General features: G+C 36.2%; 1 protein-coding gene across 1 annotated transcript; it reads right to left on the bottom strand.

The window, feature by feature from the left end:
• Positions 1-770: 770 nt before the first annotated feature.
• Positions 771-12,920, bottom strand: LOC129744465 (sodium- and chloride-dependent GABA transporter 1-like). The gene is made up of 8 exons (XM_055736986.1): positions 11,415-12,920; positions 2,836-3,100; positions 2,668-2,769; positions 2,421-2,604; positions 2,091-2,358; positions 1,923-2,026; positions 1,485-1,854; positions 771-1,418 (listed from the first exon to the last, which is right to left on the bottom strand). Exons 1-8 carry the CDS (start codon positions 11,658-11,660, stop codon positions 1,101-1,103), a joined length of 1,857 nt encoding a protein of 618 aa, XP_055592961.1. The 5' UTR covers positions 11,661-12,920; the 3' UTR covers positions 771-1,100.
• Between the last annotated feature and the right edge of the window lie 407 nt (positions 12,921-13,327).

Here is a 13,327-nt window from a genome sequence, read left to right as displayed (position 1 = left end):
TTACCCATTCGTAAAGTATTTGGCGATAGTTGAAGAACTTTAAAAAGAACCAAAAAAACTGTTAGCGGAAAGAAGAAGTTCAAAGCAAACTGGCGTTCTGCGGCGAAGAAAGTGGAAAAGGTTACTGTAAAAAATCTGATGGCAGGCGTCAAACGAAAGGCTTGCCAATTTGGACACCGGAATCTTAATTGTCGACCGGAATCTTAACTGAGTTTTTTTTTGTCTTTTCCGTCATATTGAACTTCAAAAAAAAATTTACTTACATTTTTTTAAAAATCAAATAATCGATTTACCCACAATTCAGTATAACCACTTTTTGATCCCCTCATCATTTATGATCATTAGAATAACAGTGTGATGTTTTGAAACAACATAATGCATTAGGATTGTCATTTGATGCTTCAGATGATAAATCAAAGATAATCGAGATATTTATAGTTTGTTCACCCATTCAGATGTCATATGGAAATTTAACATTCAATTGAAATAACACTTTTAAAGCCTAAGTACCTACCTTTTCAAATGACTTGTAATTTTTTAAAAACTTTTTTAGACAATTTCTCTGACACACTTGTTGACTAGAAAGTACGAACATAAAAGCGTATGAAAACTTTCGATGCACTTATTAAACAGACTGGCAACAAGCAGAATAACATCGACAAAAATTCTTCAAGACCTTGGGGCTTCAAAAACCAACCTTACTTTACTTCATAAATAAAAAGTATATTAATGAAAATTCGGATTGTTTCATGAAGGAAAAAGAGCGTTAATAGTTACAACGATTTTAATTTATTTAAAAGATTATTTCAATAGTGTAAAAGTTAGAAACGTTAATGGCTGGACAAGGTTCAATATATGATATCAGAAATAAAAAGCTTTTTCTTAAGCATTAAGTAAAAATATGAGACTCAATAAGTGCTAAAATAAGAGACGCTCTAGGTTATCCAAGTCTTGTTGTTGTCAATGCGTTTCCAGAATTCACAGCCTTGTTTTATCATCTGAAATGAGTCAATTCTAATAATGTTAGGAACCATTATACGTACCATTTACCGAAATGTCGAAAACTGCTTCTTCCATTATTAATCCCACGACGCCTGAAACTAACTCAAATCGCTTTGCCCTAACGCAGTCAATTTAGCAAACAACAAATTACCTGTGACCGTAGGGCTTTCTCTCTCATTCAGAGAAACCCTCGGCTGTACCCAAATACTCACCACACAGATGGCCGGAGTCGTAACAACCCAGCAGAACTTCCACCAGGCCATCGGGTAGTAGCCGATCATGTCCTTGATACCGTCGTAGAAACGATCCACTCCGAAAGCCCACGAGATCGAAACACACTCGAAGAACATCAGGAACAGCAAACAGAAACCACTCACCGCATAGGAATCCAGTATTTGGAATACGTACATACCGCCCTGTTTTGATGAAAATGGTTTCAGTTTTCTCACTTGAATCATAAGATTCATGTAGAAGTTACAAACCTCTGTTATGCAAGTCAACCCAACGAGGTAGCTGATCATACACACCACGGCGATGAACAGTTCCTTACGTTTGCGCAGCAGATGTGGCCACTCGTCGATGACGGCAGTGATGAAACCTTCCATGGTACAGAACTGCGAATCGAGACCGATGAGCAGCAACATGAAGAAGAACAGACAAGACCACAGCGGAGCTCCCGGAAGCTGAAGGACGGCCGACGGATAAGCCAAGAACGCCAAACCGGGCCCGGAAGCTGCCACCTCAGCCACCGGACGTTGCTGTTCGTGGGCCATAAAGCCAACGACCGAGAAGATGACGAACCCGGCAAACATACTGGTACTGGAGTTGACCGTGCACACGATCAGGGCATCTCTGTGAGAAGTTCAAGGAAATAACAAAATTGTAGAAAATACTTGGACTTATTTAGGTTGACAACATACTTGTAGACATTGTTGTTGAATTTGTTGTAGCTTCCCAGGGCGACCAGTGTTCCCAAGCCAAGACCGTACGAGAAGAAGATTTGTGTGACGGCATCGATCCACACCTGTTAAAAAATCAATAAAATCAATGATCTGATCTACCCTTAGATTCCAATATCACTATCTCACCTCAGACTCTGTTAGTTTCGAAAGGTTAGGGCTCACATAGAACTTGATACCCTCGGCAGCTCCCGGCAAGGTAATACCACGGATCAGCAGGACGGTTAACAGAACATACGGGAACAGAGCAGTGAAGTACACGACCTTTCCAGTCCATTTGACTCCCTTCCAGATACAGAAGTAGCACAGGATCCACACCAACAGCAGGGTTCCAGCCAGCTCCCAACGGATCGTTCCGACCTCATCAATACCACTTGAGATCATCAGAGCACGTCGCCTGTTAGAGAGAATCAATCACTATAACAGGATCTTCAACCAAAAAAAAAACCTTAAACATACTCCCAGAACTCCTTAACGGGGTCAGTCAACTCATTGATCGTCACATTGTTGGAGTTCAGGGAACAGATCTTGGTAACCGTTCCATTGATGCCGAACGATTCCCAGCACAGCAGCTCCTTACGATCATAGGGGTTGACGCAGTTGACTGAATTCCAGGGATTGTCGCAGCTACGCCACGGAAGATCTGAAACGTCGATAAAATTTCGATGTCAACTAATTTTCGTTAGATGATTTTGATGTAACAAACCTGCTCTTAAGGACATGAAGAAGTAGAATATCGCCCACGCCAGAATGACGATATAGTACACGTTCATCCAGCAGGACATGACGGCAGCAGCGTATCCGATACCTTAAATAAAGAGACAACCCTAATAAGTTCTAATTGTTTCAATCTTACAAAAACCCTGCAACTCACCTTTAAAAATTGGGGCAATTTTGAACACGCCCAGCCCGCCGATGGTCAACATCTGGCCCAGCGCCAGTTCCATGAAAAACATAGGGATGCCGGCCAAAATGAGGGTCAGGAAGTAAGGGATAAGGAAAGCGCCGCCGCCGTTTTTGTAGCACAGGTACGGAAAACGCCACACATTCCCTAGACCGATGGCCAACCCCACGACCGAAAGGATGAAATCGAGCTTCGAGGACCAGGAGCCACGCTCCGGGAGCTCCTTCTTCGCCACCTGCAAATTAAATGAAAGTATTCATGAATATTGCATCGTATGGTCACATCTGTGATTTTTTTTACAGAAAAACTATTTAAAGCCAGTTAACATTAATAGTTTTTTTTTTCCATGACGACCGAATTCTTTTGATATGGTTTTCTCTTAAACTTAGTTTTGGGCAATGGACGAATACGACACTACGCTAGACGAACTGCGCTGGGCACGTCCTAGTAGTCAATGAAGAGAGAAGGAAGGAATGTTACTAGGATACTACCTGGGATCAATCAACAACCGCTTGTCCCTTTTTACTCCAAAGATTAATTTTGAAAAACTCAGAAACAAAGGTAAGTCTATTACACCATTTAAAGAAACCGTCTCTACGTCTCCGACGGCAACAAACTGGATTCCGATCCGGACGATCATGTGTGGACCACATCACAACGCTACGAATCATACTGGAACAAATCAACGAATTCCAGGACTCTCTTCTGCTGGCGTTCGTTGATTTCGAAAAAGCATTCGACCGACTTAATCATGAAAACATCTGGGCGGCTCTAAGGCGACGAGGGGTCCCAGAGAAACTAGTCCATCTCATCGAAGCACAATACGAGGCATTTTCGTGCAAGGTCATGCACGATGGTGTCTTGCCCGAACCAATCCCGGTAACTGCTGGAGTGAGACAAGGATGTATTTTATCACCGCTACTTTTTCTAATCGTAATGGATGAGATTCTGACTGGATCGATCGACTGTGCACCGAACCGAGGATTGGCGTGAAATCCTTCAACAATGGAGCATCTGAACGACCTTGACTTGGCTGACGATAGTGTTTTGCTCGCCCAAACGCAACCGGATATGCAGAGCGAACTCGACGACCTCACCGAAAGTTCCAAGGCAGCAGGTCTCAAAGTCAATGTCGGAAAGACCAAGTCGATGGAGATCAACACAGAAAATCTCTCCAGTTTCATGGTAGCTGGGCAACAAGTTGAGCAAGTGGAGTGCTTCCAGTATCTTGGTAACCAGATAACGCCTGATGGTGGTACCAGGAAAGACATCGAAACCCGGATCAGAAAGGCCCGATTTGCATTTGCGAGTCTCCGAAACATCTGGCGGTCACGCCAGATCTCTCTACGAACTAAGATCCGAATCTTCAACTCAAACGTCCAATCCGTATTGCTGTACGGGTGCGAAACTTGGTGCACATATGCGGTGACGACGCGAAAACTGCAAGTATTTGTAAACCGCTGCCTGCGGAATATCATCCGCGCTTGGTGGCCTGGCAACTGGATCTCGAATGAGGAACTACATCGACGGTGTCATCAAAGGGCGCTAGAAATCGAGATTCGGAAACGTAAGTGGAGATGGATTGGGCACACGCTGCGAAAAGATGAAAACGAGATTTGCAGAGAGGCGCTAGATTGGAATCCAGAAGGTCATCGAAGAAGAGGCAGGCCCACTGTCAACTGTCGACGAGAATCTTGACTAGGACCAGGTTAAGACGCTGGCTCCGAATCGTCAACAGTGGAGGTCTATTCGTCTGCGAATATATATTCAAATATCCAAGGGAAGGGTTGTGTTTGTAGGGGAAAGGTTATACCGTGACTGCGGGTATTTCCGTGCACCTAAGCGATTTTTGTTTTTCAAGGCTGTGTAAAAAATTCAAATGAATGATTCGAAAGGTCACAAACCCACCATTAGTGAAATATGTACACCAAAAAAATTTGGAAAAATGCATCTGAAAAATGTGTTCCGTGCACCTAATTCCGTGCACTCTGAACTTTGTTATTTATCTACAGTTTTTGTTGATTAAATAAATGCGATGACTTTCAAGCTATAATAAACCTGGTAATAAATCTGGTTACACCCCAGCCCCTCCCTATTAAATACTTTCGTAATAAGTGAAAAACCCCGAAGGAAAATATAGAAGGCAAAGTATTACGGACTCAACTTTGCATTAGCGCTTTGCATCACATCAGAAAGTGACGTTTTAACCGAAAAGTGCTGGCATTTTTATTTTTTCTTGGGCTGTGTAAAGCATGAAATGCTGTAGGTATTTGACAGCATTGTGCGTAAGTTCAATGTCTACACGATAGCATAAAATTATGTTGGATATAAATAATTCTCGCATAGAAAAAAAATATTTTATCAGGAAAATGCACGGAATTATGTGCTGCACGGAATTACCCGCAGTCATGGTAGATCAGAACCCATTTTGGTGAATAGCGCGATCGAGTTTTCCTACACCTCCTTTTCTCCTAGACTTTTCTTAAGGAAACTTCTTCTCCTATCTTTGAGGCAGTGATTAGAAGTTAATAATAATATAAAAGGTGTGTTAACATTTTCTTTAAACTAACTTGTTTTCCTAATTCTTAGATTAGATCTATAAAATATTAAAATTTTGTTAATGGATGCAGTGAATCTCCTTTTTGTTCTTTTTAATTTTTAAGTTGTTATGTAATTTGTGCAAGTGAATAAGATCGTTTTTGGAAACTCATCAGTGCAATTCATCTCTTTGCCTCATATTGATTTTACGATTGTACGGAGATAACAAATCAACCAAAAAAGATGATTATTCATTGTTCATTGGTTTCTGAAACATAAAATGCCAAATTTTGGTGCCCTTGTATTAATAATGTTAATATAGAATTTTGTGCAGTTTTTTTAGGTGATATGGAAATTGAATTGACGAGCAATCTTAACAGATTAAGAACCGCGAAGAAATCTATGAAAAGAAACACCAAAATTCGGCATTCAATACCTCAAACACTCCTGGACTAAATTTAATAAATAAGGCATTTTTAGGTTGTTGTGTTCAATTTTGTCAAATATAGTTTAACACTTAAATTGAGTCCATTCGAGTTATATTTCGAAGTGTAGCACACTGTTGGCAAGTGATAAAACGTTATTTTTCGTTTGGTCCGGAATATGTTATGTTCATGATCTCTTGCAATGCTCAACAATTTATGTAGATTGTAATATTTATTTACAAGTTAGACCTTTTTCTGAATTTTGAATCTGCATTTTGAATTTGAATTCTGAACTCAAAATGCGCTTTGAATGGTACAAAAAATACGATTTGGGAATCTTATTTCAGATCAAAATTCTATGAGTCAAATTTGAGAGTCCTCATTCATGAATCTATTATTTAAACTCTGTAGTTCAGGTTTAAACTTAATTCACTATTTATTTTTTTGTAATCGGTATTGTAAATCTAAATTAAAATATGAATTTACGAAGATCTGAATCAAACTGTTCAATTTTGGATTGCTATTTCAAAGCTTTAAACTTTTGAGTTGAGTGTAAGAATTACGTTTAAGAACTTCGAATTTGAATATCAAACAAAATTTCTCTTTTTATTTTTCATACATGGAAAACTATTACCAACATATTGAAAATGCATATGATTTCGGAAAACAGGATTCAAATTTGATATGACACGCCAAACCAACTTTTCAAAGCAGCTTTTCATTTCTGATTTCTTATGGTTATTCGAACTGAAAATCTAGAATCCTGAACTGAATACTGAATGTGAAATAAAAAAAAGGAATACAATTTTGGTAATAGGAATTATGGGATTAGAATCTCCGAAATTGGTTAAACTTTATTCAAAATTTAATATTCAGACCTGAACTTCTATGAACAAGTGAGAACATTTTGAAAAAGTGTAGCAGAACTTTGGACTTGTGATGGGTTTTTTTATGTTTTGGCATTAGTTTTTAGTCTAGATTGTTACTCTTGAATAACTTTACTATACTATCATTATTTGGTTCTCAATTTAAAATGTTGAGTATTGAGAAGAATACCTCGCTTGCAGTTTTGGATCCTCATGGGGGGGTTTATATTATTCCAGGTCCACAATTCTTATAGTCTTCTTTGAAAAAAAAAAAGTGTCACATATTTATACCCAGTAATTTGCTCCTAAATATTCAATTTTTACAAAGGTCAATCAAGTATGTCAGATTGCCCAGATTTAATGAAATTTAATCATTACAACTATGAATTTCACTTCCGAACCATTTCTAGGTATAAACATTTTTTTCAAAAAAAAAAACATGAACAATTTCTTAAAACCTAAAATGTGAATCTCAATTTGCTGATGTGTTTTAGAAAAAAAAATTTTTTCAAGTGTTTCATCTCGATTCCTTTAAAAATTCCAAAATTTGCCTGGATATTGGCCGGATTTTTTTGTTGGGTAGCCTGCATGTTTCCACGTCAAAAAGGACCGAGTAACCTTAAATACTCGAACTCCTGTTGTGTACAAGTTCAATCTTTACCAGCAAACAAAGTCAGATTTTGGGAAAAGTTTTGAAACAAGGTGTCAGGATTTTCCATGGTTTTAAGATAAAATAATCCTGATAAGCACGGCCTGGATACTTACGTAATAATATCTAGTCTGTAAAGGTTAGAATTATTGCAAAGCTTGTGGTTACAAATTTGAAAATAAAAATCAAAATTTTATGTCTTATTTTGGATTCCGTATTCAGTTTATTATTTTTAGTTTGGATCATCGCTGGAACAGGATACAAATTTCACTTTTTGGTTTTAATTCACACGAATTTTTATCTGAAATAAAGATTCAGGTTTGGAACTAAGGTTGAAAATGTAGAATTCATATTTGGAATAAAAATTTATCAAACAGATTCAGATTCAGCTCGAATTTAAGTTTTATTGTCTTAATTATAGCTTCAATGCAAGAATTTCATCAAGGATTTAAATTTCAGGATATCGCAGTTTCATAATTTTAATTCTTGATTCAAAGTTAAAGTTTAATTTTCTATCAGAGTCAGTTGGGAAACACAAACTTAGTGAATACACAAATTTAATGTAAGATCTCGATTTCTTCTAAGATTTTATTTAAATCTAGATTATGGTTTTCAATTCTTTACTAAGTATATTTATTATGAAATATTAATTCATTTATGATACATTATTGTTGATAAAAAATCTTTTATTTCATCTTCAGTTAAAACTTTGCTGGAAATATATTTCCTTTGTTTGTTATTATTTTTATTGAAGATTCTTCAAAAACAAAGATTCAAACTGAAATCTTTATTATAGCAGAAAATTAAGCTAACTTGAACCGAATACTTATTTTCTGGCTTTTGAATATTTGATATATGTTCACCAATGCGTAAAGTTGTAATGCTTGTGGATAAAAATAAGAAGCTCATTGATTGCTAATTTGAGTAAATACAAAAAGTTTGCATGTAAAATATGTCATGAAAATATGTCAACACCTTGGAATTTTTTCAAAAATTTATGATATAAAGCAAATTACTATTATGAAATATTTTTAAGCTGACTTATTGAACAGCACCTGCACATGTTTACTAATCGGTTTATATGCATTCTTCGAGCAAAAATGTTTAAGGAAAAAAAATTCACGTTGATAGAAAACCGCAAATGCCAGAAATGAGGTAAAACGACTTTAATAGTAAAAAAATAGAGTTTTGATAAAATGTGGCATCTGCGATTCATATGATATATCAAAAATTCAAATTTAGATATCTGAATAATGAAAAAATTGAAAAAATGGAAGATTCAGATTTCGACTGATTAATCAGCAATCAGATTTAAAATTCATATTTCAAATTTGAATTCAAGATTTCATGATCTTAATTAGATGTACACAAATTATATGATTCAAAATCAGATTTGAAATAACGGAATGAGGAATGAAATAGTCATTGGTAGTTAATATTTTTATTCCAGATTATAAATTGAAGTTTTCAGCTTTGAGAAGTTATTCAAATTGCGGATTATTGGGGTGGGTGATCCTAATTTAGCATGTGTGCCTAATGTTAACATTCCATTTGATTTTGGCTGTTTGTGACGTTATTTTTCACTTGTCACAATTATTAAAAAGTGATAATGTAACGGAACTGTTAACTTTCATTTTACAAAAAAATAGTTTTCAAATTCACAGGACTTTTTGTAAAATCCAGATTGTTGCAAAGTATATCCAAATCGAATGGAATGATAAGCATTTTTCTAAAAAAAAAAACACTTTTTTAGAAATGGAAGAATTACGTAAAGTTGTTGAAAAAAAATTCTTGACCTCGTTTTCAACAAATTGTTAAAATAAACTGTTTGGGTTTAAACATGATTTTTTTTACTTTAGTGTATTTCAGAGCATAAAATATCGAAAACATATTTTTGCCATTTTGTAAAGAACGTACCCTACGCGACAGAAAATGAAACCATCAAGTTACCGAGAGCATCTCAACGAGAACAGAATCGAACAAAAAAAACTAAATGAAATACGTTGTATGCCGTCACCTGGGGCATCATGCAACATTTTTCAAGTTAAATGGCTTCCAAAAACTAAATGTCCACAGATTATAATACCGCTTGTACGACACAAGTGTTAAGGTTAATGGGACATCAAATTAACGTAGTCAGAAAAATTATTGGTTCCACCAGTTATTTCTAATTTAAAAAAAAAATGCGATTTTCAACCTACTAGGAAAAAAGGGTAAGTTGCAACAACCTTTGTTTTAAATTAAAAATCTAAATGAAAAAGTTTGAGTTTTTGATGTTTTTGTAATTTCGTTACACATAAAGCACCATCTGCAGTTATTGCAGTTTTGCCGTTTTTAGAGTCAATTTTTTATGAGAAAGTATAAGGGTGCTGTATACATTTCGTGGTAGAAAATACTACAAAAAAATCACAACCTGAAATCATAAAAATTAATGTTTGGATGGATGTAATTTGAAAGTTAACAAACGCGTGGTGCAAAACAATCATATTCCAGCCTATGGAAACAAGATTTAAACGGTGAATCATTGATTTGCATGTTGTTGCATTTTAGCAAAAACTAGTAACGGAATTTTATAAATATTTATTTAAAAAATAGTTGTTTGTCCAAAATATATTTTTACACCAACAGCGTAGGTAGAGAATAATAAAAGCAATATAAAGTTTGTAGGTGATATCATTAGGCCAATCCGTCATACTGTGTAAAGTTTTAAAGGGCATCCTTAAGTTTAAAAATTTGTAAATCTATAGTTCGGCTTTTTAAATTTTCTATGAAAATCAAACACATTAAAAAACTATCTCACGATGTGAGAAACTTTGGCATCATCGTTTTGTTATTATTAAATGATAACTTTATTACACTATATAACAATAAAAACAGAATAAGTGTTGTGGTACACAATGTTGCATCTAATCCTCTTGTTGAATGATGCCCAGTTTGACGGTTCTTATTTGTATCAAATTATATTTTCTACTTTTTGAAACATAATTAATGTATCCATTGGAAAAGCTAGAGTTCGACTCAACATCAACAACTTCGACTGTTTACGTTATCATCTCTATAAAACACACAGTTTAAAAATAATACCGCTATATGTTTCAAAGCAGTAAATGTAGATTAGGGTCGCAGTCAAATAAGTCATGTCAAATTTCGCAATCCAACCATATGTGTAAATTTTGTAGACCTGTGCAAAAATTCAGCTCAATCGGATTTGATTTGGAGTGCCTAAAAGCGCTCAAAGTTTCGGTTTTTTATCCTCAAAAATCACCTAAGGAAATCGGAAAATTCGAAATTTAAAAGTGGTCCAGGAGCGTCAAGCTGACGGAAGGTTGTCGCCGATAAAACCGAAGGCAAGTTTTGTAGTTTGATATTATCGATTACATCCAAAAAGTTACATTAATCATTGAAACTAAAATTTATTATAATAATTCCAAGTGCTGTGGCAAAAGGACGATTTTTATAACCAAACCGCTTCGTTCGGACTCAAAAACGTGTAATTTTTACTTAAAAGGGTTTTTTTCTGTAGAGAAATGAATCCAACTTAGATGAAATTTCAGGGACTAGATAAGAGAAAATCGATGTCCAAACTTGATGTCCAATTTGATTCCAACTACCGTAAGATGAAATGATGGGAATAGAAATAGACCAAGAAAAATGATTATGATCACATGGGAGAACTATTCCCTTCATTCCGATAGACATCGACACTCAACCAGTATAATATTCATACGCCAGGTTGGTTTCCTGTAGTAGAATTTTAATACATGGGCCCCGGAGAGGCGCAAGATGTGGGTTCAAGTCCTACTGGGAGACAAGGCGAATTTTTTTCGCATGTTTTTCACATCGATTTTCTCTTATCTAGTCCCTGAAATTTCATCTAAGTTGGATTCATTTCTCTACAAAAAAGTTTCGCTGATTGAATGTTTGAGTCAAGACCCATCTCTGGGTCGCAGTTTAAAAAAAGGGTTTTTTTCCTTCAAAAATAACAATTTGTTTACGAAATTGGGCGTTTTTCAAATTATATTGGGATATAAAAAAAAAATTGATTTGCAATATCAGTAATAAACAACCCACCTTATTCTGCGTCATTGTGGCCAGTTGTTGCTGCTGCTTCTGTGGGTTTTCCGCTTCTTGAGGTCCTTCCAAGCTAAGAAGATTAAGTTCAATCGATGTTTTCTGCGACTGCTGCTGCTGCTCTTGTTCCTCTTGTTGCTCTACTTCGTGCTGTCCCACCTCCGTCTCGTGATGGTTGCTTTCCTCCTCGGCGTCCAATACTTTATCTAGACATTCAATCGTCGATACCACAACACCGTCGCTCATATTATGGTAAAGTGGTGAAGTAGCGTGTTTCCCCCCTTTTTTTGATAAAGTGGGGATCCTAGGGTCTATCTCTGCTGATCGACGAGCCTCAGCAGCTCTAGGCGAAAAGGACGAATCGGGGTTCTGTTGTGTGAAATTTTGATGAGAAAGTAAAATGAGAAAAATAAAAAATTAATAATCTTCGTATAATGGGTTGGCTTTCAACTGAATGTTAGAAAAACGATGAATCGGTGTGAAATCTTTCAACGTGCTGAGGGTGCCTGAAACGATTAAGAAAGTTAATAGAAACCTGAAACGAAAAACAAAATGGGAAAATTAGAAACAACAAATTCAAAGGAAAGACAAATGCTCCAAGCTTCATACAAAACAACCCTATTAGCGTTATCACTTTGGAAACACAAACTTGGTGGTTCAGGAAAAACCACACCAAACAAGTTTAGCTCAATGCGTTGTTGGATTTCGGAGCACCGCAAATATGTTAATCGTGAGTTGCTTTCTCTTTCAACTGAACCAAAACTAACAGGCGAGCGTCCCACATTTTTGCATCCACATTTCCATCCGGTGATTATGGGAGTTAGAAAACGAGCAAGTTGAGATATTATTCATATTCGGTTGAAATGGAACCCCAAAGTGTTCGGATAGCTCGAAATCATGCAGCATCTTTTCCCCTGGTTTGCTCTGTTTGCATCGCGATAAGAACTTTGGCTTCCTGGTGCTGCGGAATGCACATATGTACGGAAACCCACACGCCCACCCACAACACGTGGCTCTTCGTCAGATTCATCGCATTACGCCAGGAGATGTTCCAATTACGAAGAAATTCGGCAAACAAAAAGGTACGGAATGGATGTCAGGGTAGCTGAGGTGTTTCTTGACGTTCCTTATGATATAGTTCTGAAATAAATAATTTAAAAAAAAAACATTAGATCGATAGCACTAGTTTTCAACATGTAACTCAAAATCTACATTTTCTTTCAAATTTTTCTTATATCGTACTTTGAAAAAATCTTAAATTAATTTTGCAGAACATTACTTCATCTGACTATATGATCAAATTTCGTCCCACCCACCTAAGTCAGAAGTTATTAATACTTTTCGCTGTTTCAATTAAGAGCGCTTTGTCTCAAAGTCGCGTTTATTTTGAGAACCAGAAAAAGAACAAGCTTGTAAATATTTTGGTAGTTACAAAACATGTGAATGGGAAGCAAGATGTTACTCTAGTGAGGATGGCAAAGTTTCAACTGACATTGATTGTTTTGAATGCTTACTCATCTTATTGTAAAGATGAGGGTGAGTCATCTCACATAATGGTTCTCTTTTTAAAATCTTTTGTTATATTTGTGCGTCTCGGTGGTCGAGCTGTTAGCGTGGTAAGACGATATTCGCTGTGTCCACAGAGGATATGGGTTCCACTCCCATTAAGGTACTGGTAGGTAAATGTCAACCTCAAGTTGCCCACGTTTATTCAGTCTGTAAAGCCTAAATCGCCTCAGACAGTGTATGGCTTTTCAAATCACTGTAAAGATTACTTTCGAATTACTGAGTAAAAACACAACAAAATTCGGGAAGTCTCTGACGGCTTCGATAAAGCAATATTGTAGTAAAATATGCTATAAAAAATTCCATAACAGACAAAAAATTTAAAAACAAAATTTTTTTTTGTTTAT

This window comes from Uranotaenia lowii, chromosome 2 (assembly GCF_029784155.1).
Source record: "Uranotaenia lowii strain MFRU-FL chromosome 2, ASM2978415v1, whole genome shotgun sequence".
Lineage (NCBI taxonomy): Eukaryota > Metazoa > Arthropoda > Insecta > Diptera > Culicidae > Uranotaenia > Uranotaenia lowii.
This window is presented reverse-complemented; position numbering and strand designations above follow the sequence as displayed.

What these genes read in the sequence shown, in the direction of transcription:
- LOC129744465 (XM_055736986.1), bottom strand. Translation starts at nt 11,660, where the DNA reads ATGAGCGACGGTGTTGTGGTATCGACGATTGAATGTCTAGATAAAGTA. An exon ending in CCACAATGACGCAGAATAAG is followed by an intron (nt 3,101 to 11,414) that starts GTGGGTTGTTTA and finishes TTTAATTTGCAG; the next exon opens with GTGGCGAAGAAGGAGCTCCC. An exon ending in TTCAACAACAATGTCTACAA is followed by an intron (nt 1,855 to 1,922) that starts GTATGTTGTCAA and finishes AACTTCTCACAG; the next exon opens with AGATGCCCTGATCGTGTGCA.